Source organism: Populus alba, chromosome 9 (genome assembly GCF_005239225.2).
Source record: "Populus alba chromosome 9, ASM523922v2, whole genome shotgun sequence".
Taxonomy (NCBI): domain Eukaryota; kingdom Viridiplantae; phylum Streptophyta; class Magnoliopsida; order Malpighiales; family Salicaceae; genus Populus; species Populus alba.
In genome coordinates, this window is record NC_133292.1 from 12557385 (window position 1) to 12582889 (window position 25505).

Genomic DNA, 25505 nt, shown 5'->3' on the forward strand with positions numbered 1-25505 from the left:
TTTTATCCCGCTTAAACAAAAAAAACACAAATAAAAACTTTGAAAATAATAAAAAACTCAAGTTAAGATAAAAAAAAAAAAAAATTTCATAAGAAATTGGCTTAATTCAATGAACTCGTAAGCGGTAAGTCATAACCTAAATGTGTATTTGGACAGGAAATAATTTATGTTTTTTTTTAGTAAAAAACATGATTTTTTAATTTTTAAAAATGTAAATTTTATTTAAAAAATATTATATCTTTTAAAAAATTCACCACATCCGATCTAAACTAAATCTTGGAACGGGTTTCTAGAAATTTTATTAGAAATGTGCTACTTATAATTTCACTTTCACCGTTCGCACGTGCGAAATAAACGTGTAGAACAACGCCACGTGTAATAATCATCGCTTAGCCGACATCTCGCTAATTTCACTTTCACCATCCCCCCCCCCCCTCCTTTTCCTCTCTTCCTTCTCCATAAGATATTTGCTTTATCATCGCTTTGTTCTTTAAAATAAATATAAACAAAACCCTAATAATAAATCTCTCTCTCACTCTCTCTCTCCCCTTTTCTTTTTACAGATCAACAATTTTCTCTTTGTCAATTTGTTAGTCTTCTTTCTCTCTGTCTATCTCTCTGTCAGGTGAGTCTTCTTCCCGAGTCAACTCTAGGGATTTCTCTTATTGATTTTCTTGATCTTTGATGGTGTTTATTCTATTTGATTATGCGTTCTTTGCCTGGTTTCTGAGAAATGAAAGTAAAGAAAGGGAAATATGTGGTCTTTGGTTCTGATTGCATAATTTAAGTCAATTAGTGTAGTTAAGGTGAATTAAAGTGTCTTTTGGTTCATAAGAAGGAGTTTAGCTTTGGATTTTGTATTTCTTCTTGGATTGGTCTTCTTTTTGTAGCATTTGACCTAGTGTTTGCTATTGATATCTTGTAAAGAAGCAATCTTTGAGAAGGATGATAATGATAACGTGCTTAGATTTTTAAGTTAGGATTTGATGCACAATTCACTTCAAATTTACCACCTTTTCTTGGAAATTGCAAAAGGGCTAAAGGGTTTAGACTTAAAAAACCTCAGAAACTTGGAAGTATCATGTTTTAAAGAAAGCTGTGATTTTTATTTGTTTGATTTTTGTGTGGTAATTGCAGCTTGGGCTTTTGAAGGTAAATCTTTGGATTTCTTTTTCCGGGTAAAATTCGACTACTTAGAGAAGGTTATTATTGTTTAAAAGTTGGAGGTCTTGGTCTCATGAGAATTGTTAGGGGAATGCAGAAATCTTTTCGCTGCGACAACAAGGAGCTGAACGCACTGGGCTGGAAGAATTCCTTCAGCCACGGAATTGGCATTACTGCGCCTAAGGCAAGAACGCGTGACAAACCTATGAGTCTTTAAGTCTGGGAAGAAGAATTGGTTCTCGGCGTTATATACTTGAGGATAATAAATATTGAAGCAAGATGACTCGGATTCTAGTTCAGCGAGGCAGTGGCTCTTCTTCAAACCAGAGCCGAGCAGGGTCTTCTTCTTCAGCTGCTCGGCCAGATACACAGGGTACTAGCATCCCCCAGTCTGCGTCAACTGTGAGAGATGAAGAAATTAGCGAGGAGGTGCAAGAGCAGGTAGAGGTTGATGAAGTATTGGAGAACAGTGGTAGTGATGATAATAAAGTGGTACAAATTGATGAACTTTTGACAGTCAGTATAAATGGTGACCGAATTGAGAGTTTGAATGACGACATTGTTGATAACGAGAAAGTAGGTAATGATGAAGGGGTGGGCTCAGGGGATTTGGTTAAAGGATTGAGTGGATTGATTTTGGAGAGATCTCTGGTGGAGAGTGAAGGTTCAAGTGCTGGTTATCCTGAGGTTGGTAGTGGCAGCCCACGACCACCGCCTCCTCCTGTGCCACCTCCCAAACCTGCCCTAACAAGCTCGAATTCAAGAAGATTTATGTCAGGAGCTTCAAATTCTGTGCGAATTGGATCATCTAGGAGAGCAGTTGCTTGGCCTGTTGTTTCAACAAGGTCCTCGCCAACTGGATCACGGCCATCCTCTCCTAGGTCTCATGGTGAAAATGAGGGGTACAATAGTGGTGATGAGCAGAATCCTTGCTTTGTTTCCACCTATGATGATTTCGTAAGTTTCCAGTGCTAAATATATGTGGTGGGATGTGGCTTGACCATTGCAATTTATGTAATAAGTCTTGTCTAGCCTAAAATTAAGTCCACAAGCATGTAACTCTCGATGCGGCTGTGTGCGGTTGTATCATGTTACTTCACATGCTATGCTGCCATTTTAAAATTTGTTTGGTGTAGTTAGACTTGTAGTTGTGTTATGATCTCTACTTGATTAATGCTCACTGGCTTAGTTTGATTTGCCTTTTGTTTCCCTTGGGCTGATGGACTTCTCTGTATTTAGGAAAGCATTTGCTGTCACAAATCTGTGGTTCTCTTATTTTTTAATGCTTAGCACTATAGATCTTGTAGTGTTGCCTTTTCATTCATTTTCTTGATATTGCAATCCTGACCCAATGATATGATTTAGCATGTCAATGATTCAATTGCATTGATTTCTCTAAAATTGGCCTTTTGTATCTGTTGCAGGAAAGAGAACGGCAGTTTGAGATTGACATCAGAAGGTCCAAAGGATTAGAAGTCAAAAAAATGTTGGAGGATGGGAATTGTCTCTTTCGTGCTGTGGCTGATCAGGTTTACGGGGATTCTGAAGAGTATGATATGGCCCGACAAATGTGCATAGACTATATGGTAATTTTATTATTTATTTTAATTTTTCTGATTGTGCATTGTTCAAGTTCATGGTCATTTTGTTGTGGCTGGACATCTACTCGAATAAATTGCGCATCCGGTTAAGCAGTGTCATGAGTTCTCTTGTAAAAATACACTCATGTTACTAGCCACTAGTCTTGTTTATTAATCATTTTATATTTAGTTTTATGAGGTGTATTTAATTGATGGCGATGAAATAGAGTTTGATTCATGATTGTTGCTATGCCATTTCATTTTTTGTGATAAATAGTTTCACCTGGATGAATTCCCAGACAATTTGAGAGAATAGGGAATAAATAAATAAATAAAAAAACAGAAATTGAGGAAGACAATATAATGTTTATTTCATGTCTGCAATATCTTTCACAGAGATAAATATCTGGACAGTTTGATAGAATGGTGTCTAGTTTCATAGGAAAGTAAAGACATTGTGAATAGCACCCATGACAACGCTGTATTTTTGTCCTTGGTTCACTCAGGAAAGGGAAAGGGATCACTTTTCTCAATTCATAACTGAAGGTTTTACATCTTACTGTAAGAGGAAGAGAAGAGACAAGGTATGAATACTATATCAAAGTTCGCTTTTCATGTCTTCAATTTCCTGTAAGACAAAAAGCATATGGCACCTGGCATACTTTCATATCATATATCATCTCCTGAATATAAGGATCTGCCTGCAAATTTTTTGATGTGGAGGCTTTTCTCCTGTCCTTGATTGAGTGAACATGAACAAATACCTAATCCAATCACTTCTTTCAACCCCTGCTTCTATTGTTTGCTGCTACCTTTTGTTTGTGTTAATTTTTTTGGGTTATGGTAGGTAGGAAGTAAACATTTGGTTCAGCATGTTTAAGGACCCCACTCATGCCCTGGATTTTCTAATGTAAATGAATAGATGTGAATATTCACTTCTTCTCAATTGTCAGGTTTATGGAAACAATGTAGAGATTCAAGCTTTATCAGAAATGTACAATCGACCAATCCACATTTACTCTTATAGCACAGGTATCTACTTGAGTTGAAGTAATGGTTTAAATTATGCAGAGCCATTCACTATTTACTTCTTCCTGACCTAAATCATTGATGTAGAACCTATCAACATATTTCATGGGAGCTACAATACTGACACACCGCCCATACGTCTAAGTTATCATCATGGTAATCATTACAACTCTCTTGTCAACCCCCGTCGTTCAACAATTGGTGCCGGGCTTGGTTTCAGCTGTCTTCAAGGGGTGCGTTTCTGTGACTTTTGTACCCTTTTGTCTTTGTTTAATGCTAATTCCTCTTCAGTGGATTTGTGTAATGACTCAAATAACCATGCCAGCCTTTCCTCACCAATTCATGATTTGTTGAATATGCCATTATCCTGCCTGCAAATCAAATGTTTAAGATATGTGAAATTAAGGTAAAGGATGGTAAAGTGTTGGCAAGGTCCATGCGGATGAAAAAATAGGGGCAGCTAGGTAGCTAGTTTATGGGAACTTTCTCTATACGCTACTTTTACCTTCAATTTTCTGGTTGTGGAGGTAATGGGTTGATGATTATTAACTATGAACTTGCTTTTAAAGCTGCAATATGAACATGCCTTTTACTGGATAAGTTAAAAGTGTAACTGGACTTATTAGTTTTAGGATTGCTCTTCATCTTTTTATTTGATAACAGGCTAGTGTAGCCAAAGGGGTTGAATTTGCTGACTCTGGCAACAATCGTGCTTGCAGGCAAGTGTGGACAGAGATCAGATCAAAGCTGCTATTAAAGCTCAACAAGACCAGCAGATTGATAATGCAAGTATCTTTAACATAGTTCTGCAGTATGTTCTATGTTAATCTTTGGCTTAATAGGTTATTAACTAAACTCTGCACAGGCACTTCTTGCTGAGGGGCGGTTTTACTCTGATCTTGAACTTACTGAGAAGGAGATCGAGCGCATGGTGATGGAAGCTTCTAGAGCTGAGTATCTTGCTGACAACAACTTCAAACCACAACTTGGTCGTAAAGAATCCTCTACTGCTGGTGCAGAACCATCATCTTCTAGTGCTAGTAAGTAGTCAGATCTTACACGGTACGGGACTCGGTGAATGATTTGTGAACTTATGGAAATGCGGGGACCAACACAGGGTGCACATCTGGTTATTGTATCATTATATTCTCCTCGTTGCTATGCTCGTTGATCCACAAGAAGTGTAGAGACTTTCACATTTTTTTCTTACCTTCTTTAAGGGTGAATTATCCTTGTATTGCTGTGTTGCTGACAATGATATGAACTTGGATAAGCAGGATCATCAGCTAGTGAGACGACTAAGGCTGATGGTGTACAGGATACTGCTCTTAGCAGTGGTATGCAGATGGTGCTGTCAATGGGATTCAGTTACCTGCAAGTGATCGAGGCCTACAGCATATTTGGTGATGATGTGGATTCAATGGTTTGTTACCTCTTGGAAACTGGCAGCAGCAGCAGACGCAAAGGCAAGGCAACCGAATAAAATGTAAATAAGATTTGGAATTTTCCCGTCAAGATAGACTTTGACCACTCAATGCTGGCATTGTACTTAGATTAAGGGGAAAAAAAAAAAAAAAAACTGGTCCGGTTGAAACACAAACTTCCAGAACTCTAGAATCTGTTTTTGAAGTTTGATCAATGATAAAATGGATATAGCGGTTAAACCTTACGATCTCCTTTTCAAACTATGATGGCATGCTATCATTCAGACCAGGCACTGAAATGTTATATTGTTGTGGCATGCATGAACTCTTGGCTGGTATGGCTGTCAAAATGTAGCCATGTAAAGTGAAATCACTAATTCCTGTAATCCTCCGTTTAAGATTGGATTTAGGGAGCTAAATGTTTGTCGGAATTCACTAATTCCGGTGTGATCTGTTTTAAACAGGGGAAGTAGATGGCACGCTTAAAACTAGTGTTGATGTTGATGGTGATGGCAATGGCAATGGAAGATTATCAATGGATCGGGTTTTGCATTATTTATAATCTAATTTAAATTCAAAATAATTATTTTAAACCCAACGTGAATTTGAATGGTTATTAATTTTCTATACTTGAACCTCATCTTATTGGATTTGAGGTATCTATGAAGGTATCCATAATTAAAACTTGAAACTTAAACTTGAATCTAATCCAAATTTGATTGCTATAATTTAGAATTATTTAGTACATAACCATTTATTTATTTATTCTGGATTGGGTTTTGGGCTGATATTTATATCCAAAAAAACTTCATTTTTTACATTTAAATCTTATTCTAATTGGGTCTAAAAATTTATTATCCATTCACATGGACCTATTCTAGAAAATATTTTTTACTAAATATTATTTGTCAAGATAAAATTCTATAAAATCAATTCTACTTTTTTTTTTTTTTTTTTCCTTAAAAAATAGATTTATTTAGATATTTGACCCAAATATTTGAACTTAATAAATAAAATTGAAATTGGTACTGTAAAACGAATATATGATAAAAGAGTATTTCTAAACCGGTTTATAAATCAATTAAAATTATATATATATATATATATATATATAATTAATTAATTAATTTACAAGTCAATCAGACCTAATTTTTTTAGAAATATATTTTTATATTATTTTTAAATGATCATAAAAGTACACCCTCACCTTAATTAGTACCAAATCATTGTTAAAAACTAAATTGATTTTGTTGAAAACATTAAAAAAGTCATCACAAAATTCCGAAAATATCAAGATTAATTCGGGGAAGTGATGAAATGGAAGCGGTAGAAGTAGGGTTAATCCCGTCATTTAACAAAGTCCTTGGTAGGCAAGCAACAAGTGGTTAATGTTCCACGTACACGAACTCTTAACAGAAAACAGTCACCACCAAACCCTCTTCTTACCTCCCGTCATTATTTCCCTTTTTTATTATTTATCTATAATCCAAATTCTAGGGTTTGTGAATCACTCCAATTCGAAAAAAAACGACGACGAGAATGCCACAGAATGGGAAATTGATGCCGAACATTGATCAACAGAGCACAAAGCTCCTTAATTTAACAGTTCTTCAACGAATCGATCCTTTAGTTGAAGAAATTCTCATCACTGCTGCTCATGTCACTCTCTACCAGTTCAATATCGACCTTACCCAATGGGTGAGTTAACAACCAGCCTCTTCCTTCTTCTTTCTAAATTTATTTTCTCTTTTTTCTGATTTTCTGTTCTTTTTTTATTTTCACAGAGTCGGAAAGATGTCGAAGGATCTCTCTTTGTAGTTAAAAGGTTTTTTTTTAGTATTTTTTTTGTTTAATGTCTTTTTTTGTGTGTTTTAAGAGAGAAAATTAAGCTCTTTTTTTTTTGTGTGGTAATAATTGAAACAGGAATATGCAACCTAGGTTTCAGTTTATTGTGATGAATCGCCGGAATACAGGTTAGGGTTATGAGTTGTTGTTTAGTTAATAGTTTTATCAAGGAAAGGTTTTTAATTATGATGGTGTAATGAATCAGATAATTTGGTGGAAAATCTTTTGGGAGATTTTGAGTACGAGGTTCAGGTTCCGTATCTTCTGTATCGAAATGCAGCCCAAGAAGTGAATGGTATTTGGTTTTATAATGCACGCGAGTGTGAAGAGGTTGCTAATCTTTTTAGCAGGTAAATGTTGTTGTATTTTTAGTGTTTGTTTAGTTTGTTAAGGAATTTATGAGTTTCAGTTTTTTTATTGTTTGTAATAGTTTTGAGTGTTGGAAAGATCTCTTTTTAGGGAATCTGATTTTAAGACAGTTTGGAAGTTCTTCCTTTCTTGGTAGTTTGATTTGGGGTTTTTGAGTGCGGTACTTAGGATCTTGTAAAATGTCTGTTCACGTCTTCGTATTATGAAGTATGGAGGCCTTTTTTTGTTATTATTATCAAGAACGGTAAAGCTCTTGAGGTCTGGAGTCATCTCTTGTTGTATCCAAGTAGAATAGAACCTGGGATAATTGTCATTTGGCGCATACCAAGAATAGCAAAGTGACTTTACATGACTCATAGGTCTGTATTGTCAAAAGTTATGCATCAAACGATCCCCCTTGTTGGAATAATTTCATTTTGATGGTTGGCTTAGCTGCATTTTGACATGAAGGATGTGCAGTAGCTGTTATCCCTTGATATCTTGGCTTGCCATTTTGTTGGGAAATTGGTATATGAATGAGTCCTGCTACTAGATTGTTGGTCAGTCAGTGCACTTTTCCTCTGGTATGAACGTGCAGCATTTATCTGGACCCTGAAACTCTAATCCGTTTTAAAATGACTGCATTTTTTCTGATGTATCTGTAAAGATCTAATCAGTCTTGTTAGCATATATTGTATTTGTTTTCTAAAATGTATTATGTGGATTTGGAAAGATGTAAGCCTCAGACAACAGGAAATCAAGCTGCCTGCAATATTATAACTGGGAGGAATAACCAGATCTTATATAATATATTGTATAACCCTTTCAAGTAAATATGTTTTCAGTATGAGAAATTGCTCTTGCGTGATATGGTTCTTTCATATCCTAGTCATTTTTACTGAGCTTGTGACTTTTTTGTTATATAAGTCAGATATGGAGGAAAAGCCCGTCATTTGATGATATCTCTACTGATAGAGCCTTTAGGCGTGGTTGTTAAATGTTCTAGCTTGATTCCTATATGAGATGCTCTATGTATGTCCATTTAGAATTATTTAATATTAACCTTAAAAGAACAATTATCCCATCTTATGTGTTTTTTTCCTTGACCAGGATACTTAATGCATACTCCAAGGTGCCTCAGAAGCCAAAGGTATCACTATCATCAACAAAAAGGTAATAGCTTATTTTTATTCAAATTTAATTTAATGTTTTATTTGACTGTAACATCCAGCTAAAGTATTTAACACTTCACCCTTCAACCACTTTTGAATCTTAGCACCTAACCCCTTTATTATTTAATCATCATTTTTTAACCCCTGTTCAGATGCCACCTTACTTGAAACCTCAGGGCTCAAAGATTTGATAATGGTTTCACTAAAACCTTGGGAACTGCTCATGTGATATCCTCGCTTTTCTTTTTTTAAAGATCTTAGCACTTGATTAAGAGACTTGAAAATCAATTATGCGATTTATTATGGATTAGAAACTACCATGTTTTGCATGGATTCGTTACGCATTTTAATTCATGTGATCTGTTTAATTTCAGCGAGTTTGAGGAATTAGAAGCTGTACCAACTATGGCAGTTATGGATGGTCCTCTGGAGCCATCATCTGCAAATGCTTCGGTTGTTTCTGATGTGCCTGATGATCCTGCCTTTGTGAACTTCTTTAGTGTAAGTACTGCAGTGTTCATGTCTATGAACTAGTCTTATCCTCGATTTTTCCCTTCTCCAAGAATAGACAAATTGTTATTTGGATTCTCATAAAATTTATCAACAACAAACTTGTGAGCGCTTTTCACTTTTATAGTTCACTTTTTGTAATCTCATTGTGCATGACTAGCACTAGTGTTCTGCTTGAATGTTTGCAGACAGCTATGACAATCGGGACTGCATCAACTGCTGCAGTTGCTGGACAGTCTTACCAATCCTCAATTCCAATTCCCTTACACTCCCAACTGACTAGTGTTGCCTCCAGCACCATGCCCACCTTGCAAATACCATCTCCTCCTTTATCAGCATCAATTCCTTTAATGCCACTGCTTGATGTCTCTGAAATCAGCAGCAGCAGCAACCGGACAGCTAACCTTGTAAAGCCTTCTTTTTTTGTTCCTCCATCTTCTTCTACTCAGATAATGCCACCTGTCTCTTCTTCTATTCCTACTGCTCCTCCACTTAATCCTCCTACAAGTCTACACCGCCCATATGGTGCTCCATTGCTTCAACCCTTTCCACCACCCACTCCTCCACCATCTCTCACTCCTGCTTCTGTTCCCAGTCCAAATCATGGGCCATTTATCAGCAAAGACAAAGTCCGAGATGCACTACTGGCACTTGTTCAGGTTAGTTTCTCTTGTATGATGATGGCAGAATGTATGAAGCTGAAGTTAAAAAATCTAAAATGCGTATATTGGATGAGGTTAATTTTTTGGTAACCAGTGTCAAAATTGGAATTTCTTGTATAAGATCGCTTGAATATGATGACAGCCCATTAAAAGCATGTTGATCATAGATTTGAGAAGCTATAGATGTGACTGCAATGATGTAGGATAGCCTTGAATTTGAGAATTAAGGGTTATGGAGTCGTTCTATGATGAATACTGCTGGGACTATTTGTAAAAAAAAAAAAAAAATTACTGTTAGGGGTTCCTGAATTTTATTTTATTCAACCGATGTGCCAATTTGTGGTAAGATTTGTCTAATTAATTTGATAATGGAAACCTGTTGGCTCTTGGAATCCATTCTATAATAAGTGTGATTTTACTAAAATTAAGTTAAAGTGTTAGTGCCTCTAGCATATCTATATGGGTGGACAAATAGTTGAGGAGTCTATGGATTTGCACCAAGAGAGACTAGAGTTTAAATTGGGATTTAAAGGGGCTTATTTAGGATAGAATGGGGCTATTGGGGTATGGGACAGACTTGAATCTTGGTGGTCCTTCAATGGATCCACCTGTAGAAGAGAAACTTTACTGGAGTTCTCACCACTAAAGAAAATTAACTTGGATTTTTCCTATGTAATCTATCTAGCTAGCCATTAAAGTACTTGGATTTAGAGACTTAAGAAATCATATTCTTAAAGTGAAGTCCAAATCCTGTACGGAAATGTAAAGAGAACTTCTAATCTTAACCTAAAAGACAGGACTCCTAATATCTAAGTCCAAAACAAGGAAAAAAACAAAAGAAATCCAGCCTATCTCCTAACAAGTTCATTTTCTTGCAAATTACAGTAATCCCGATGTTATTGGAAGGAATTTTCTCCATCATGCAATTGTTAGATGTCCCATGTACTAAAATTGTCAGATCTTTTCTTCTGAGCTAGTCGTATTCATAGTAAACGAAATCAAAGTGATAGCCTTGAATACCTGTTTGGTTTTGGAGATCATTTTCTGTTTCACATTCATCTATTTGCAAGTCCATAGTCAACGCTTCTTTTTCATGTTAATTATCGATTTATCTCTTCCTGTCCTCCAAGATTGATGCTTATTGGAACTAATGCTGCCCCTATGATCTAATGTTTACATGTGATTGGTTTTAGCATGCAACATAATCACATGGGAAAAAAAAATGAAGTTCATCATCACAATCTTTTGTGGGTTAATAGTTTCTTATGTATTTATTAGTTCTGATAGTTTCAATTCTCCCTCACCCCCTCAATTCATTAATGTTTTCTTACTGCTGCATTTTGCTCTACATGTCTAACAAGCTCTCCCCTTGTGCACTAGGATGATCAATTCATTGACATGGTTTATCGTACCCTTCTGAATGCGCACCATTCTTGACCGATTGGAATGGGACATGACGATCTACTCATCGGAGTTTTTTGTTCTATATGTTGTGTAGTTCTTTCCCCCTTCAAAAAATCTGAACTGAAGGATCCCATCTGTATAGCATTTTGCTCTCTACGTCTTCGGCTTCTACGAGTACTTTTCTATGATAGATATTCTGTTTATTTGTTTTTCTATGGCTCATCAAATATATTTTTTCAAATTAAATATGATCCCGTATGAATATCCTTGATAGTATCAAATAGACAAATCTAAGTTGCTAAGTTCGAAAGTCATCAATGCCTCTCGTGGCTTCCTTGGAGATGGAATTGATCAATGGTAAAGGAATTTTTTTTTTTTTTTAATTAAGAAAACATGAAGACTATAATTGCCAATAAAAGGAAGGTGTCAATTTTATTTGATGCAGATCTTGTGATGTTAGTTACTATTGTGAACATCTGTTTTTACTATAATCATGGCCAGGCTTCCTATGACTTTCCCCATAGATGCATGTCCGCCAAACTTCACCCCAGTTGAAGACCCCACCTTTTCCTCATTCTCGCCGGAGGCTTTTTCCGATTTGATATTGGGATTGCCTTTGGCTTAATCATGGCCAGGCTTCCTATGCCTTTCCCCATAGATGCAAGAAATTCCTTTTTTTTAAGGCTTAAAAACGGATGTGTTAAAAGAGAGAACAGAATCTAGTGAGAGCAGAACCAGCGCTTAAGAATGAGTAGGAAAAGCTGGCACGTCTTTAACTAAGACTTTTGTAAATGGATAACGCTTTTGTTTCAGTGTGTGGGAGCTTTTTATATATATATATATATATATAATAAAAAAGGGAGCTATCGCCATTCTATCAAGAGGGTTGGCATTCCATTGTTCCTAAAATATTTTTTTTTTTTTTACTTTTGTATTTTTTTCTTATAAGACTTAAAATAAAAAAGAAGATCAAATTAAATGGTAAAGGTTAGAAATTCAAATCTTAATAATTAATAAATAGATTATTAGGGTCGGATGTAGTTAAAATGAATCAAGGTAGTGGATTGTAAATCCACATGTGTGGGTTCAATTCCTGTCATTAGCTGTGCATCCTCCTCATAACTTTGTCCTGTTTGTCGTTCAAATTCTTAAAAAATGAGCTCCCATTCAATATTGTAAACCCGATGTATTATTTGAACTATAAATAAATTAATTCAAGGAAATTGCTTTCAATCCTCTTTTAACAACTACATGATCTTGTTGTAATTTGTAAGCACTATGCCGGTTTGAGTTATATATAAAAAAAAAAATTGTCTTAACTCGGTTAATAACTCGAAATGACCTGCTAATCTAATTAACATAGCCTTGACTTGGTCAAAACCTAATTATTAACCTATTGATTTTTTAAAAATAAATTAATCAAAATAAATTTTTTTCATTCTTTTTTAAATTATCTGGATCAACCCTTAATTTATAATTCAGGTCTTTCTAAACTGTATTTTAAAACTATACTCTTACTTAAAAAGAATGACAAATTTCGTATGGTAAAAAAAATAATCATGCAAGATGATGGACATAATAGATGAATGAATGGTATGGAATTGAAAAGAAAAAATTTGGAATAAAATTTTATGATATTTTATATTTTCTTTTCTATATCCATGTAAAAGAACAAAAATTCTCTCCAATTTCTATCATAGAGACAAATAAGATTGTCTCCATCTTTGCAAACTAGACACATTTGATTTCTCTATCATACATGTTTTCAACTGTCATGTGCCCCAAACAAAACGCTACCAAAAAGAATAAAGATGTCCTAAAATTCCCATGCAATATTAGTTAGTAATTTGAAGTGTGGTCCTTAACTTAATAGATTATTATAAAAAATAAGTTTTTGAAATTTTTTATCATAACTCAAAATCAAAAATAATTTTGTCCATAGATCAAGCTAAAGACCTCTAAATTTCTCTTTAAAACTTAAATTTGTTTCACCTTTGTAGAAGTTTTGGATGTTTTCAAATTCCAAAACTTAAATGTAAGTATCTATATAGTTAGAGGACTTATTTGAAGTTTTCTCAACATCGCTTAACTCTGCACTCACTACACTGCAAAACTGCTTCCTTCTTAAGTTGCCCGCTTCTCTTTCCTAATGAAATAAAAATGGCGACTTTAACAGGAATTACCCGAAGCTCTCTCAAAATTTTCTCTCAACCACTACTTCATCCTCAACCCCTACTGTTCTTCTCCAAAGGATTCTCTGCTAAAGTTTTTGTCAAAGGTATTCTCCCTCCCTCCTTCTCTTCTTTCAAAATTTTAGCTATAGTGTTTGCTGTTCTTGTTGGAAACAATCAAATTTTATAACACCCAACAGAAAGTTAGCATTCATTTCTTGATATCAATAAGTTCAATCAGTTTACTAAAGAAAACCCAGAATGTTTTATCCAAATTTGTGATTAACTGAAGCTGGATTTTTAGGATTTCAGTTTTATGGAAGAAAATTGAAAAAAGGAGAAAACGAAGGGATTTTTTTTTTTTCTTTCAAAATTTTAATAATATATGCTTCCTATTTGAATGTATACCAAGGAATTCAAGTTGAGCTTAGCAACAAAGATGAAGCGCGACTTGGAACTTCTTGCTTTCACTTCCCATCTGCAGAGTCTGCACAAACCAGTTTACAGGTCTCATTTTTGTCCAACATGACTCAAGGATTTGCCTGGTTTATCCACTTCTTTCTTAGCCTGTCTAGCTAGGAATCATCTTTGTAGTTGAGTCAATCTACAAGCCCTAAGCTTTACACTTCAGTTAAAACTTAAATGTACAAATTTAGAATCCTTGTCTCGTTTCCAAACAAATTTAAAGAGTAAGTTCGTTTGTTCTAAACAATTGTTCTTGTTTCTGCTTAAGGTTGAATTACTTTTCTTCAAATTTCTCTGTTCAGATAAAAAGATCCTTGAATTGTACATACGAGGTTCATGATATTCTGCGATGAGCTTTGCTTTACTTTGCTAGCATGTTCAAGGATTCCTTGGTGCTTGCCCACATAAGTATTGACTTGCCTGGGCATGTTTGTTTACTCTATTATACCCATGATGAGCCAATTTAGCTACTTTCGGATTTGGGTTGGGGCGGTTACGGAGTAGGTGCTCTCACAACTCAATGGAACCTTGTTTTCGAACCAGTGAGATCAGTCACAGGAGGTCATCTTTCAATTCCGTGTCTTTAAGTGGCAGAAGGATGTGTTTAGTTTTATGCTGGCCGTCTACCTGTCTACAGCAACCCTCCTATAGCGATGCTTCAATCAAATATAGAAGCTGTGTCATTGCCATATGCCATCTTTGCATGCTATTTATGTTGCTTGAACTAATAGCTTTGCTGCAGGTTTATCTTTCTCCAGTACAGAGAAGAAAATAGTTGAAGCATTTTCAGAATTTGGAGAGGTCATCGAAGGTGCAACTCGATCCTGCATTTAACCTTAAAAGGCTCGTTTCTTTCCTGATCATTGTTAACATTCTACTCTTCCCCCCCAGCTAAAATAGTAATGGACAAAGCCAGAAAGAGACCTAAAGGTTATGGGTTTGTAACCTTTGCTAAGAAGGACGCCGCTGAGAAGGCTTGTGAGGGAATGAATGGGAAGGTAATTGCATTTCTTCTTATTTCTCCATTCTCCAAACTGCCATACCAAGAATAACAAATGAATGCTCGCAGCTGCTAGATGGACGAGCCATTTATGTGAGGTTTTGAATTTACTAGCGCAACGCCGCAGGAGCCTCAGTTCGAAGACGGATACTTTTTTCGACGCTGGATTGCTTGTAAATTGAGGTTAAATCTCTCGGTTAACAATTTCAAGTATGACAACAAGTGGATCTCGCTCAAAATCAAAGAAAATTATAATTTTAGTTTCCAGCCCTTGGTTTTTATTGGTTTTGAATTCCCAAACTTTTTTTCTTCAATAAAAAAATGCCTGATTGCAATTGTTGCGAGGTTGATATGGTGGTATTAGGTGCTATAAAAGAAGTTACCTTGAATGGATAGCCATGATGGAACATATAGGGTGAAAAAAAAAACTGAATAATCAATTAAATTGAGAAAATAAAAAAAAAAAAAATAACTGAAAAAAAAAAACTGAATTAACCGATTAGAAAATCACAAAAAAGTTCCGGTTCGGTTTGGTTTTGGTTTCTAAAATCTAAAACTGATTAAACCGAACCAAACCGAACCGGTTCAATCAGGCCAGCACTTAAAAAAAAACAAGTATAATAGTTTCTAATCCTAAACATAAATGCATTCTCAGCTTGTTAACCATCCCCTCTCATCTCAAAAATCTTTCGTGCTTTTTGTCTCTCATCTTTTAAATGTTTTCTTTTTTTTTAATTTTTCATGCTCTCTGTTTCTCATCTCACAAACTTGCCATGTTAAAGGTGAATTGCTGATGATTCTTCTATTTGGCCGGCATAGTGGGTTTCTGGAAGGGAGGGGGTTGTTTCGTTTGTTTATGGAGGGTGGAGTGACTAAGGGATGGGTGGTAGTTTAAAAGTGGGGGGAGGCTGTGTGGCTAGCCTTGAGGCAGGGAAATGACTGGTGGTGGACATGGATGGTCAGAAGTAGAAGATGACAGAAAGAACAGGATGAGAGCATAACAAAACTAGAAATATATTTAGGGGGTAGGACTTGGATCAAGGAGATCTTTCAAACAATGATATATTACAAAGATCCGAACGGTCAGTTTTTGGTGAGGGTTAAGGCACACAACATATCATATCTGAAATTGAAGATGTTTTTTCAGCAACTCGACCTCTATCTAGTCACCAATCCTAAAGCTTCTAAATCCATTTCGGTTTGAACCAGTTTAAAAGAAAAAAAACCCTAACCGAACCAAAATTAATTAATTTGAACCGGTTTTCAGTTTGGTTCAAAAAATTTTAAAAAAATTAGTTTGATTATTTATTTTGATATCGGTTTTTGATTCAGTTCAAAAACTTAAAAATAAATAAATTAGTTTGATTGTTTATTTTGATTCAAAACTGAATTCAATCTAAAACTGAACTGAATTTAAAATGCTCAGATCTAGGGACACATAGGGATCAATGCCAGCAGCTACATTTATTTACCACGACAAACATTAAGGTCGTGAATTTGAGAAATTTAATTTCCATAGGAAACTGCACGAAAACCTCATACAAAAAGGCCACCACGAAATCGTGGTTCCTCTACAAAAATTGCTTGCTATTGTATCTTGTTTGAAACATCCTTTACCAAAAAAATTTCTTCATCCTACGTTAACAAATCTCAACTCATTCAGCATGATAATTTTTTTAAAAAAAATCCTCCTAGGACCAAAATTAAACTGATCCCTCGTGATTCTGAACTAAACAATAACACACTGCTAGTAGTAACCAGCAAACTCCTCCATGGCAGAGATTACATTCTACGCTACATGAGATGCTCCTCAACAACAAAGATAAACAGCTTTGGTGCACTGATCCCGGCTTCATTTATCATGCTGTTTTCACCTTACGAGAAGGAGGCCGTCGGAATAAACTTATAAGATCGTCAAGACCCTGTTAAACAGCATCATTGGAAATTCAGCTTTTTAGTTCAGCTCATTCGCATATGGTTGTGAAGGTGGAGTAGCCAAAAAAAATTACATTCAAAAAACAATGAAAGCTTGATAAATAGAGATGAGAGGGTACCCTTGTTGTGATGACAAGGAAAGTGAAAAGTATAATCAAATATGACCCTAGCACTAGAAGCAACAGCAAGTCGAATGTTACGCTAGCAACCTGTAACAACACATTTGAACTGATTATCATTCAAGTCAGTGGAGAAATTAATAATTTAGTTCCTACAAGACAACAGGTGCAATAACATGGAAATAAAATGCATCTCAAAGGTCAAAAGAAAATTCTGGTTAGTAAATACAACAAAGATTGTGCTGTAAAGGGCAAAAATACCATGGATAAATGAATGTTACAAGGGGATTTCCTAGATCTGGTAATGCATAGGATCTTAGAGAAAGAAATTTGGAGACAATTCTATTCTTCAGTCTTTTGCTAAGTGACTGGTCTCAGCACTTGAGTTTGCATCCCTGCAATTATCCCAGCACTCGAGACTTACCAATGTTGCACCAAAAAATGACCCAGCCAAATCAATGCGTGAACAAAGCAATTTAGGTTGTGATTGTTATAGTTTGGAAAAACAACGAGAGGAAGACGGTGAACTAAAAAGTGATACCCACATGTCATTCATTAAATACGTTTTTGAGACACTTGTGTTCAGATACATAAAAAAAACGTCTTTTCCGACAAAAAGAAATATCCAGCTATGAAAATGACACAAACAGAGAGAGAGGGAGAGAGGCACGTTAAAAAAAAATAATTTCCAACTGGAGAAAAAAAAATAAGAACCTGATAAATATTTAGTTTAGCTTTAGTTGAATCATAGAGTGTGAACATCCCATCAAGCACCTCATGATGCACATTTACTTCATGAGTATGATCTTCTAGTTCCTGCAGAAGGACAGAAACAAATCAACTCAAAAGTAAACTATCGAAAAAACTGGAAGAAAAGAACTTCAATGTTTTCTTTGCAGTGTTACGCTGCAGCCTAATAAAACCCCCAGACCCCAAACCAAGACACCAAATCAAATTTCTCAGTGGGAAAAAATAACAGGTCTTTTCCAGTTTTTTAAATAGTATCATCAAACATCTCTTAAGCACTAGGTACTAGACAGAGGCATTTATAAAGCATCTTCCTGTGTTTTGGATAAATTGGATTCCAGAAGTCAGCATTGAAGAGACCATCAGACAGGGAAAAAATATAGGTGACCAAGAACAGCTTGCATAAAAATCAATCTGATAAAACTAGTACTTTGAAATGATAATGACATCGGTGTGAGCTCTATAGAAGGAGCATCCTTAACATAGAGAACAAAAAATAAATTTTATTTCATTTTTTTGTATTGGGGGAAAAAACATAGAGAGAGAGAGAGAAAGATACATGAAGTGTTTATTCACATTAGCACATGAAAAAAACAAAATTTCTGCACCTACATAGAATAAAAGTTAAACAGTTGCCAAACAGAAAGGAAGCTGGCTGTAATGAAAGAAATTTAAATATTTCAACTCAAATTAGCAATTTTGGAAAATATAAAAGAGCGTAAATATCCTACACAGTAGTCTGCAGTTAACAAGGCCTGGCACAAATTTGAGCAAAAAGCACCATTGACCATACAATAAAGAAAACCATGAAAATAATATTTGTCCAAGAACATTTGCAAATAATAGACCTTTTTCAGTGCCATGACAAACGGGTCATTCTTTGTTAGAAATGGCACCACTCGAGGTGTTTTTGACAAAAGATCCAACCATGATCTTATGTAAGGAGCATTGACAGCCAAACTAGTGTTGTCCGCAAATATTTGAATGTTCTTCCCTTGGCAACCATAGATATGCCTCTGTATGGAAAAAAAAAATATCTCAGAGAACACAAAACTAAAGAAGTTACATGATCCAACAATTTAGCCATTTGTAACCAACTTGTTCCTGGTATGAAAATCCTGACACAGTACCCCATCATATTGTTAATTCTAATATTCTGAAACCCATGCATGTTAGCAGCATTTGCACATGTAAGCACACAGCTGGTGCCTTGATCTCACTCCCAGTGAGTGCTACTTCACAAAATTAGTCTTCAAACAAATGAGTACTGAAGTCAAAACCTCAGTATCAGGATCCATAACAATGCATTAAAGCTCATTCTAAGGTATGTGACCTTACCGCAATACTCTCAGCAACTAGCTTGATGCTTCTAACTATTGCAGTTTCATTAATAAAATGTCTGTCCAGAGAAACATGATATCAGTATTGCGGAAAAATATAAGATCAGCAATATTTTCTTTATAAAAGAGGTTCAGGTTAAAAAACACAACCTGCTATCAGACAGACCTCCAGTACTTTCTAAGAGTTCAGGTGCTGTCGATAGTTCAGAAAGGGTAGCAGCCGTCACTCTCAGCTTTGAAAACTTTTCGTGCTCCCAAGCTACCTACAGCAGGTCAACAGCTATATCACCGAGACCAAATGAGAGCATCGAAAGTACATAGTGTTTGAATCAATTAAACCAAAATTCTAGTAAATGACAGTAAACCCCATCCGTAATACCAAAAAAGGATGCATACACAAAGTAAACTTATGTCAATCATCACGATAACAATATCAAAATATTATTTTAAGAATAAACAGCTGGTCATCTAACACACAGTTTGCTTTATGATGGCTATGCCACTATCTTGTTAAATGATGAAAACTCCTCTCCTTGTGCTGCAGCACAGATAACGAGAAAGAAACCATTTGGGAAGAAAACCATCGATTTCAATGTCCAACACAATTGTCCAATGTTTACCATTTAAGATTGACAAAAATATTTTTTCTTGAACCGGTAAGCCAGAAAAATGTTAAGGTTCAAATTTTCTGGTAAAACTGACTTACTCGAGGATTTGAAATATTAATTTTCTTGTGCTTGAGACCAACTTCAAAGCCCAGTTCTTCTGCTACAGTAGAGAAACCCTACAGAAAACTCAATGGGTCAAACCACAAAACATAGTAATGCTACTTGGCACAACAGAATAACAGCCCTGTACTATTTAATGTTTCATCAGCTTACTTCAAAAATTTGTTTAATAAAGGCATTCTCAGGAGGCTTGGACACATGAATCCACAATTCATTATCCCATGAGCCAATACTATTTAAGCAAATAGCATAATCGATGCTCTCTCGTAGACGTTGATCAAAGCTCCGAAGCCACTTCCAAAGCAAAAATACTAAGATAAGCAAACCAAAGCAAAGAAGTAGATTGTACAATTAAGTTCATAGAAAAGATGATAGGATCTATGCACCTTGTGAGTTCCATTGTAGTTATAAGGTCCACCGGATGTTAGCCCAAAAAGTAAATTATACCGTCCTCTTGTCTTTGGGTTTGAATAAAGAAGAGAAAATAGCCTAGCTAATTCAAGAAGAGCCACAACGCCACTCCCATTGCTATCACTTCCAACAGATAATGCCTACAAGTGTAACTACTTTCACATCATTACACAGTGCATACAAGTTGCAATAGTTTATATCGAATATAATTTACATACAGGAGCAGTTCCAAAAGTATCATATGATGCTACAATAGCAATAGTTGGAAGTTGATTTGGATCTCCATCTGCTTTCAGTCCTGGCAACCACCCCTGCACAATTTAACCCATCATTCAGTTTACAAATCATCAGCACTAGCATGAAGAAGAAGCCCAGAGACCTCAGCAAGATTTCCCAGATTACAAACACGAATAATAAAAACAGCAACTAAATTATTTAATAAGGGTGTCTAACAATTGTTAATATTTCTATGTGCTGAAAATAGAGTGAATTATATTAATCAGAATTACAATACTTCTAATTGTCAACACAGAACTTTGAAACCAATATATGATTTGAATTTGTTTGTCAAGTAACATGCTTTTACACCTGAATTTACATTCTGCTTTTGAAGTTCCCAAATTTTAGTCTTTCTTGAGCACAGTTTGCACAGCCATTAACAAAAGGTTGTATGTTAATCTATAGGTGCCAACACATAATTGGTGATGGCTGTTATATTTAAACAAATACTGTAATGGTGTGTGCTGAAATATTCATAATTATCTATTAAACCTTACACGGCAGAGGGCAGAACACCTATTAAACCCAGAACCCATATCTTCATCATGTCTTAAGTTCAATACAATTAAATAATGTTTGGAAAGAGGCTAGATTAGTTTTGACAAGTGTTCCTGGGCTTTTACGATGCAATAATGTAGCTAAAGATAACAGAGCAGAGACCGGAATAATAAATTCTTGAGAAACAATGTGTATATCAAAGCAAAATACACCATAAGTTACAAAACTGCACTGAAATCATATACAACAGGTTTGTTCAGCATCAGCATTGATTTTGATTGCAATACATTTGAGGCCAATGCATTATTGTTCCCTTAGCCAGCAGAAACTGGGGGACCCAGTAGCCATGTTTCTAGCAAGTGAAATATATCAATGATGACATGCTCATGGCATGCAACAAATTCCAGTTCATTATGTCTAGTCATTTCCAATGGAAAGAAGAGTTGAAAGTGGACCTGAATGTTTGTGATGCTGGGAGATGCAATTCTCTTAGGTTCTGGAGCAGAGACAACAAGCTTATAGCTGCAAAATTTCCAAGCAAAAATGAATGCAAGAGCGCCCATCAAACATATTATCAATCTCAACAAAAACAAACACACACACATGTAAAATCACATTTCATGGGCATGACCAACCATGAGTTGGAAATATGATATATTTAATGTTCGAACCAGATAGCAACCAATACAGGATGGCATTGCATGTTTTTTATTTATATAGAGCATCAATATCATGGTTTAATCAGCAGGGGAAAATAAAAATTAAACTCCAAAATAAGGAAGCATGGGGGAAAAAAAAAACAACATGACAAGAATAAGTTCATACAAAATGGGTCTTGTTTGTACCAATTTCTGGCTCAAGAAATTGAGAAAATCATTACCCTACAAAAAGAAACTAAACTGAACCTCTGTCCTCCCTCCATGAAAAGTTCACCTTAGGATTTGAGCAACTTCCCCTTAACTCATATTACCATCTTGTAGTGCTTAAATCTGCATGTCACCTACTTAGCAGTTTCTTTGTTTCTTTCTTATATGTTCAGAATAGATTCTCTCAGGAAGAGTATAATTATTGCTCAGATATTCTGATTCACAAAACATCATAGGTTACATCCAGAATTATAAACCCAGAGTTTGCTCAAATGTATTATTTTCTATGCTGGGGACATAAAAATTTTAACTAGAATTCTCACTTTCCATAATAAAGTTAGGAACTAACCCGCCAGTCGTCGCAGTAGCAGGCTGACCAGAGACATCACTCCTCTTGACATCAGCCAACACAGCATCAATGTCATCATCCTCAAAAGCAAAATATACCGGATACTGCACCAAAAAATTTCACAACAAAAACAGAATCACCCAAACCATTTCAAATAAAATGATAAAATATGCTAAGCATGAGCATATCTCCTCACCAAAATCGTTTTTTTTTCTTCCTTCTCATTTTAGTTAAAAATAAGAAATTAGACCAACCTCAAGAACAAGCTCAAAAATAGTAAAATCGGATCCAACAGTTTCCTGCATAAGCAATTCCTATAGAACACGCAGATTTTAAGCATAATTTTTTCCACTCACAGGTATATTGGCATGAATAAGCAATCGTTCAAGCTCCACCAAAACAGTCTTCATCAGCTCCTTCTCACGAATTTGATACTTACTCTCCGTCGCAGCTTCTCTATTTTCAAAATTAAACATTTGCGGCAGCAAAAACAATAATCCTCCTAGAGGCTTTCTTTGCGAGATATATTCTGTCATTAAATCAACCAATTTAATTACTTCACTAAATTTAATTAAGCTCTAAAATCGATTGGAGAAGCAATTTGACCTTTAACGAAAGTGATGTTCAATTCGCGAACAGGAATGATGAGGACAGTGCGAGAAAGATCAACGCCGGGTGCGAAATGCAAGGAGCCGGCGTGGTGGTTCAGGGTGGCGAAACGAGATCCGAAAGGAACGCCGGATATATCGTATTGGATTAAGCGGTAGACATCGACGACGGTGGCGGCGTCGCAGAGCTCGACGCAAGTGACAAGGATGAAGACGAGAGCAATCATTGAGTAGATTGATTCTAGCATTTGACGCTCTCGCGGATTCTTCGACGACATAGTTGTTGGATTTGATTGCATTGGATCTGATCTAGGGTTTCAATGATTGATCGATCTGTGAAGAAGAATACAAGTATCTGTAGTGTTTAGTTTAGTGTTTGTGATGATATTAGTAGAGAGAGAGAGAGAGGCTTGTTGACTGCACGTTGTTCTGTTTAAAATGAAATTTGATTGGATATGGAAAAACTCAAATTAGTCCCTCGACTATGTATAGTTTTTTATAATAGTCCTCCAACTTTTGGTTTCATCAATTGGTTCTCCATCTATATACATTTCATCAGTCGGATGTCATCCTTTTATTAAAAATCGGAGATGACCACCTTAAATGTTAAGAAATTTATAACTGAAATTATTGTTGTTAAATTTCTATATAACTTTGAAAATTTGGATCCAGAGTTTGATCCTAATTAAGTTTTTAATTAAACCAAATAAGTTGACCACATTGTTTGACATGGTTAAATTTTTTATAATTTAATTGATATAGTCAAATTTGCTCCAAATTCAATTAAATAGATATCTAAAAAAATAAGATAAAAATACTATTGTGTTATTAAAAATGATTGACCTGATAATTTAAATTTTTTTTAGTTTATTTTTTAAAATAGATATATCAAAACTATCTAATTGCTGTTATTTTAATTAAGATAAGTTGGGATATATTTGGCATAATCGAAGCAATTCTATGTTATAAGTTTACATATGTTTATGGATGTATTGAGTGTGAGGGGGAATGGGTATTTTAACTTATAAGACTTGGGGAAATTAGGGTTGGTAGGGGAATATGTGACTAAGATATATACTATTTAATGCAATCTTTAATTTTTTAAAAAAAAATACAGGGATTTGATTGGAGGAAAAATTGTATATAGATGGAGGAAATAATTAGAATTGGTAACTAGAGGATCCAATCGAGAAACTATGTATAATTGGGGGATGACATGATGCATGTCCAAAACAATTGGAAATAAATTGTCGTGGCAGTTTATTAACAGGCACTATAATTTATTCAATCATGAAGCATGAATCAAATTTTTAGTTTTTGTGGTTATCTATGTTAGATTCCATCGTGTCATGACCACAATAATTTTTCTAACCTGAAAAAAAAAAAGTGGAGAGTTATATTTTTAAAGAAGTAAAAGAAATTTGATAATTAAGTTAAATTTTGATATGATAAATAAAAATGAAATTACATAAATTAAAAAATAAATATAAATCAAGATATTTAATAGTGAAACATTGATACTTTACTTGATCGTTTTTATTGAATTTGTTTATTTAAATTAATTTGTAATAAAAATCAATAAACAAATAAAATTTATTGAGAAAAATAAAAGGAAAAAAAATTATATATAGTCTCACACTCACACACACATAAACTAATGATAAATCATATTAACCTCATAAAAAAAATTAAAAACCCCTAAATAAAAAAAAATAACATAGTAGAGGTATTAATTAAAAAACAAACTTAACAAATAATTAAATAAAGACATGAAAAAAGGTATTATTGAGAAAAAAATAAAAAAGAGTTAGCAACATACAAAAAGTCTAGGTGTGTGGGCTTTGAAGCTCAAGCCTGCACACTGGGTATATTATTTTTTTTAAGAGATAAACAATCTTTATTTTTTAAAAAATAAAATAAAAAGACAACATGTTGTTTGTTGTGGCAAACAATTCCGTTCACCATTATAGTGCCTGAAAAATTGAGCATAAATGTTTTTTTACCAAAAAAATCTTGTTTTTAATCCATTTCAGCCACAAAAATATCCTACAAACACCATTGGAATACCCATAAATCAATATATCAACCTAATAAATAATAAAAAAAGGGTTCAAACCACAAAATCAAACCGAAAAAATTATTCCATCCTTGACTTAAATATGGTTTTTTAGGCTAAATTAAGACTTAAAACAACTACTATAAAAACTCTTCTCACACAGTGAAGTCCATTAACATTACTTTTAACTTATTAGGTGGTCGTAGTTGTTGCTAATGAAGAGGTTTTTCTATATTTGATGGAGTCTGACATCTCTTATCTCTCTTTCAATGAAAAAATAACTGAAAAATAAAAAAAATAAAATTTGATATCAAAATAGAACTTGCCAAAATTAAAGGGATTGATTATCTAATAGCAAGAAAAAGAATGAGGGATAAAAATATACTTTCCAAACAACTTACAAAGCCGTCATTTATGTGACCCATAATTTCCATTCCAGTCTTCTATCTTGCAATTCAACCCTTCATCTAAAAAAAATATACAATTAGATGCTAATTTTGACTCAAAATATCTCAATTATGTAAAGTAAAAGTTTGAATAACAAACTAAAAATGATAAAAAAAAAAATTGTTCCAATCCACAATTATCAACTGAATTTACGAGTCAATATATATATATATATTATATATATATATATATATATATTTCAACACAATAAATAGGACAAGGTGAGTTTAATAATATAGTATGATAACTAATTAATATGGAGATTTGAACTTTGATGCAAAACAATCAATTAGCAAATCTTTAAAGTCTAAGAACTAAGAATGATGTACGAAGAAGAACGACATTGGG

The 25505-nt window shown here is 34.6% G+C and overlaps 4 protein-coding genes across 10 annotated transcripts; 3 read left to right on the plus strand and 1 right to left on the minus strand.

Annotated features, from left to right (window-relative positions):
• Positions 1-471: 471 nt before the first annotated feature.
• Positions 472-5442, plus strand: LOC118032377 (OVARIAN TUMOR DOMAIN-containing deubiquitinating enzyme 6-like). 7 transcript variants are annotated; one of them, XM_035037077.2, is made up of 10 exons: positions 475-625; positions 1138-1178; positions 1262-2121; positions 2589-2750; positions 3251-3328; positions 3698-3776; positions 3861-4006; positions 4493-4558; positions 4639-4813; positions 5051-5442. In XM_035037077.2, the coding sequence occupies exons 3-10, from the start codon at positions 1444-1446 to the stop codon at positions 5254-5256; spliced, it is 1590 nt and encodes a 529-aa protein (XP_034892968.1). In that variant the 5' UTR covers positions 475-625; positions 1138-1178; positions 1262-1443; the 3' UTR covers positions 5257-5442. The 7 variants fall into 7 exon arrangements, 5 of the variants coding, with proteins under 5 accessions (XP_034892971.1, XP_034892968.1, XP_034892967.1 ...); XM_035037078.2 differs by having other exon boundaries at positions 480-625; positions 1138-1152; XR_012170762.1 differs by having other exon boundaries at positions 472-625; positions 1138-2121; positions 4437-4558; positions 4639-4835; positions 5051-5189.
• A 1165-nt stretch (positions 5443-6607) lies between these two features.
• Positions 6608-11386, plus strand: LOC118032376 (mRNA-decapping enzyme-like protein). Its single transcript, XM_035037075.2, has 8 exons — positions 6608-6895; positions 6982-7022; positions 7121-7170; positions 7248-7392; positions 8501-8563; positions 8937-9063; positions 9261-9731; positions 11115-11386. Exons 1-8 carry the CDS (start codon positions 6737-6739, stop codon positions 11169-11171), a joined length of 1113 nt encoding a protein of 370 aa, XP_034892966.1. The 5' UTR covers positions 6608-6736; the 3' UTR covers positions 11172-11386.
• A 1871-nt stretch (positions 11387-13257) lies between these two features.
• LOC118032375 (small RNA-binding protein 11, chloroplastic) lies at positions 13258-15114 on the plus strand. Its single transcript, XM_035037073.2, has 4 exons — positions 13258-13416; positions 14517-14585; positions 14666-14772; positions 14844-15114. Exons 1-4 carry the CDS (start codon positions 13299-13301, stop codon positions 14877-14879), a joined length of 330 nt encoding a protein of 109 aa, XP_034892964.1. The 5' UTR covers positions 13258-13298; the 3' UTR covers positions 14880-15114.
• A 1102-nt stretch (positions 15115-16216) lies between these two features.
• On the minus strand, positions 16217-23069 carry LOC118032374 (uncharacterized). Its single transcript, XM_035037072.2, has 14 exons — positions 22653-23069; positions 22403-22575; positions 22047-22150; positions 21287-21353; positions 20273-20365; positions 20030-20194; positions 19797-19937; positions 19622-19699; positions 19066-19178; positions 18914-18974; positions 18424-18591; positions 17543-17644; positions 16829-16918; positions 16217-16696 (listed from the first exon to the last, which is right to left on the minus strand). The coding sequence occupies exons 1-14, from the start codon at positions 22951-22953 to the stop codon at positions 16634-16636; spliced, it is 1719 nt and encodes a 572-aa protein (XP_034892963.1). The 5' UTR covers positions 22954-23069; the 3' UTR covers positions 16217-16633.
• Between the last annotated feature and the right edge of the window lie 2436 nt (positions 23070-25505).

Coding starts and splice junctions, on each gene's coding strand:
- LOC118032377 (XM_035037076.2), top strand. CDS start 1,444: ATGACTCGGATTCTAGTTCAGCGAGGCAGTGGCTCTTCTTCAAACCAG. Junction 2,122..2,588: donor TTTCCACCTATGATGATTTC/GTAAGTTTCCAG, acceptor TATCTGTTGCAG/GAAAGAGAACGGCAGTTTGA. Junction 2,751..3,250: donor AAATGTGCATAGACTATATG/GTAATTTTATTA, acceptor TGGTTCACTCAG/GAAAGGGAAAGGGATCACTT.
- LOC118032376 (XM_035037075.2), top strand. CDS start 6,737: ATGCCACAGAATGGGAAATTGATGCCGAACATTGATCAACAGAGCACA. Junction 7,171..7,247: donor GATGAATCGCCGGAATACAG/GTTAGGGTTATG, acceptor GTAATGAATCAG/ATAATTTGGTGGAAAATCTT. Junction 8,564..8,936: donor TCACTATCATCAACAAAAAG/GTAATAGCTTAT, acceptor GTTTAATTTCAG/CGAGTTTGAGGAATTAGAAG.
- LOC118032375 (XM_035037073.2), top strand. CDS start 13,299: ATGGCGACTTTAACAGGAATTACCCGAAGCTCTCTCAAAATTTTCTCT. Junction 13,417..14,516: donor TGCTAAAGTTTTTGTCAAAG/GTATTCTCCCTC, acceptor GCTTTGCTGCAG/GTTTATCTTTCTCCAGTACA. Junction 14,586..14,665: donor ATTTGGAGAGGTCATCGAAG/GTGCAACTCGAT, acceptor CTTCCCCCCCAG/CTAAAATAGTAATGGACAAA.
- LOC118032374 (XM_035037072.2), bottom strand. CDS start 22,953: ATGCAATCAAATCCAACAACTATGTCGTCGAAGAATCCGCGAGAGCGT. Junction 22,576..22,652: donor GAACATCACTTTCGTTAAAG/GTCAAATTGCTT, acceptor ATTTAATGACAG/AATATATCTCGCAAAGAAAG. Junction 22,151..22,402: donor TTATTCATGCCAATATACCT/GTGAGTGGAAAA, acceptor TTTTTGGTGCAG/TATCCGGTATATTTTGCTTT.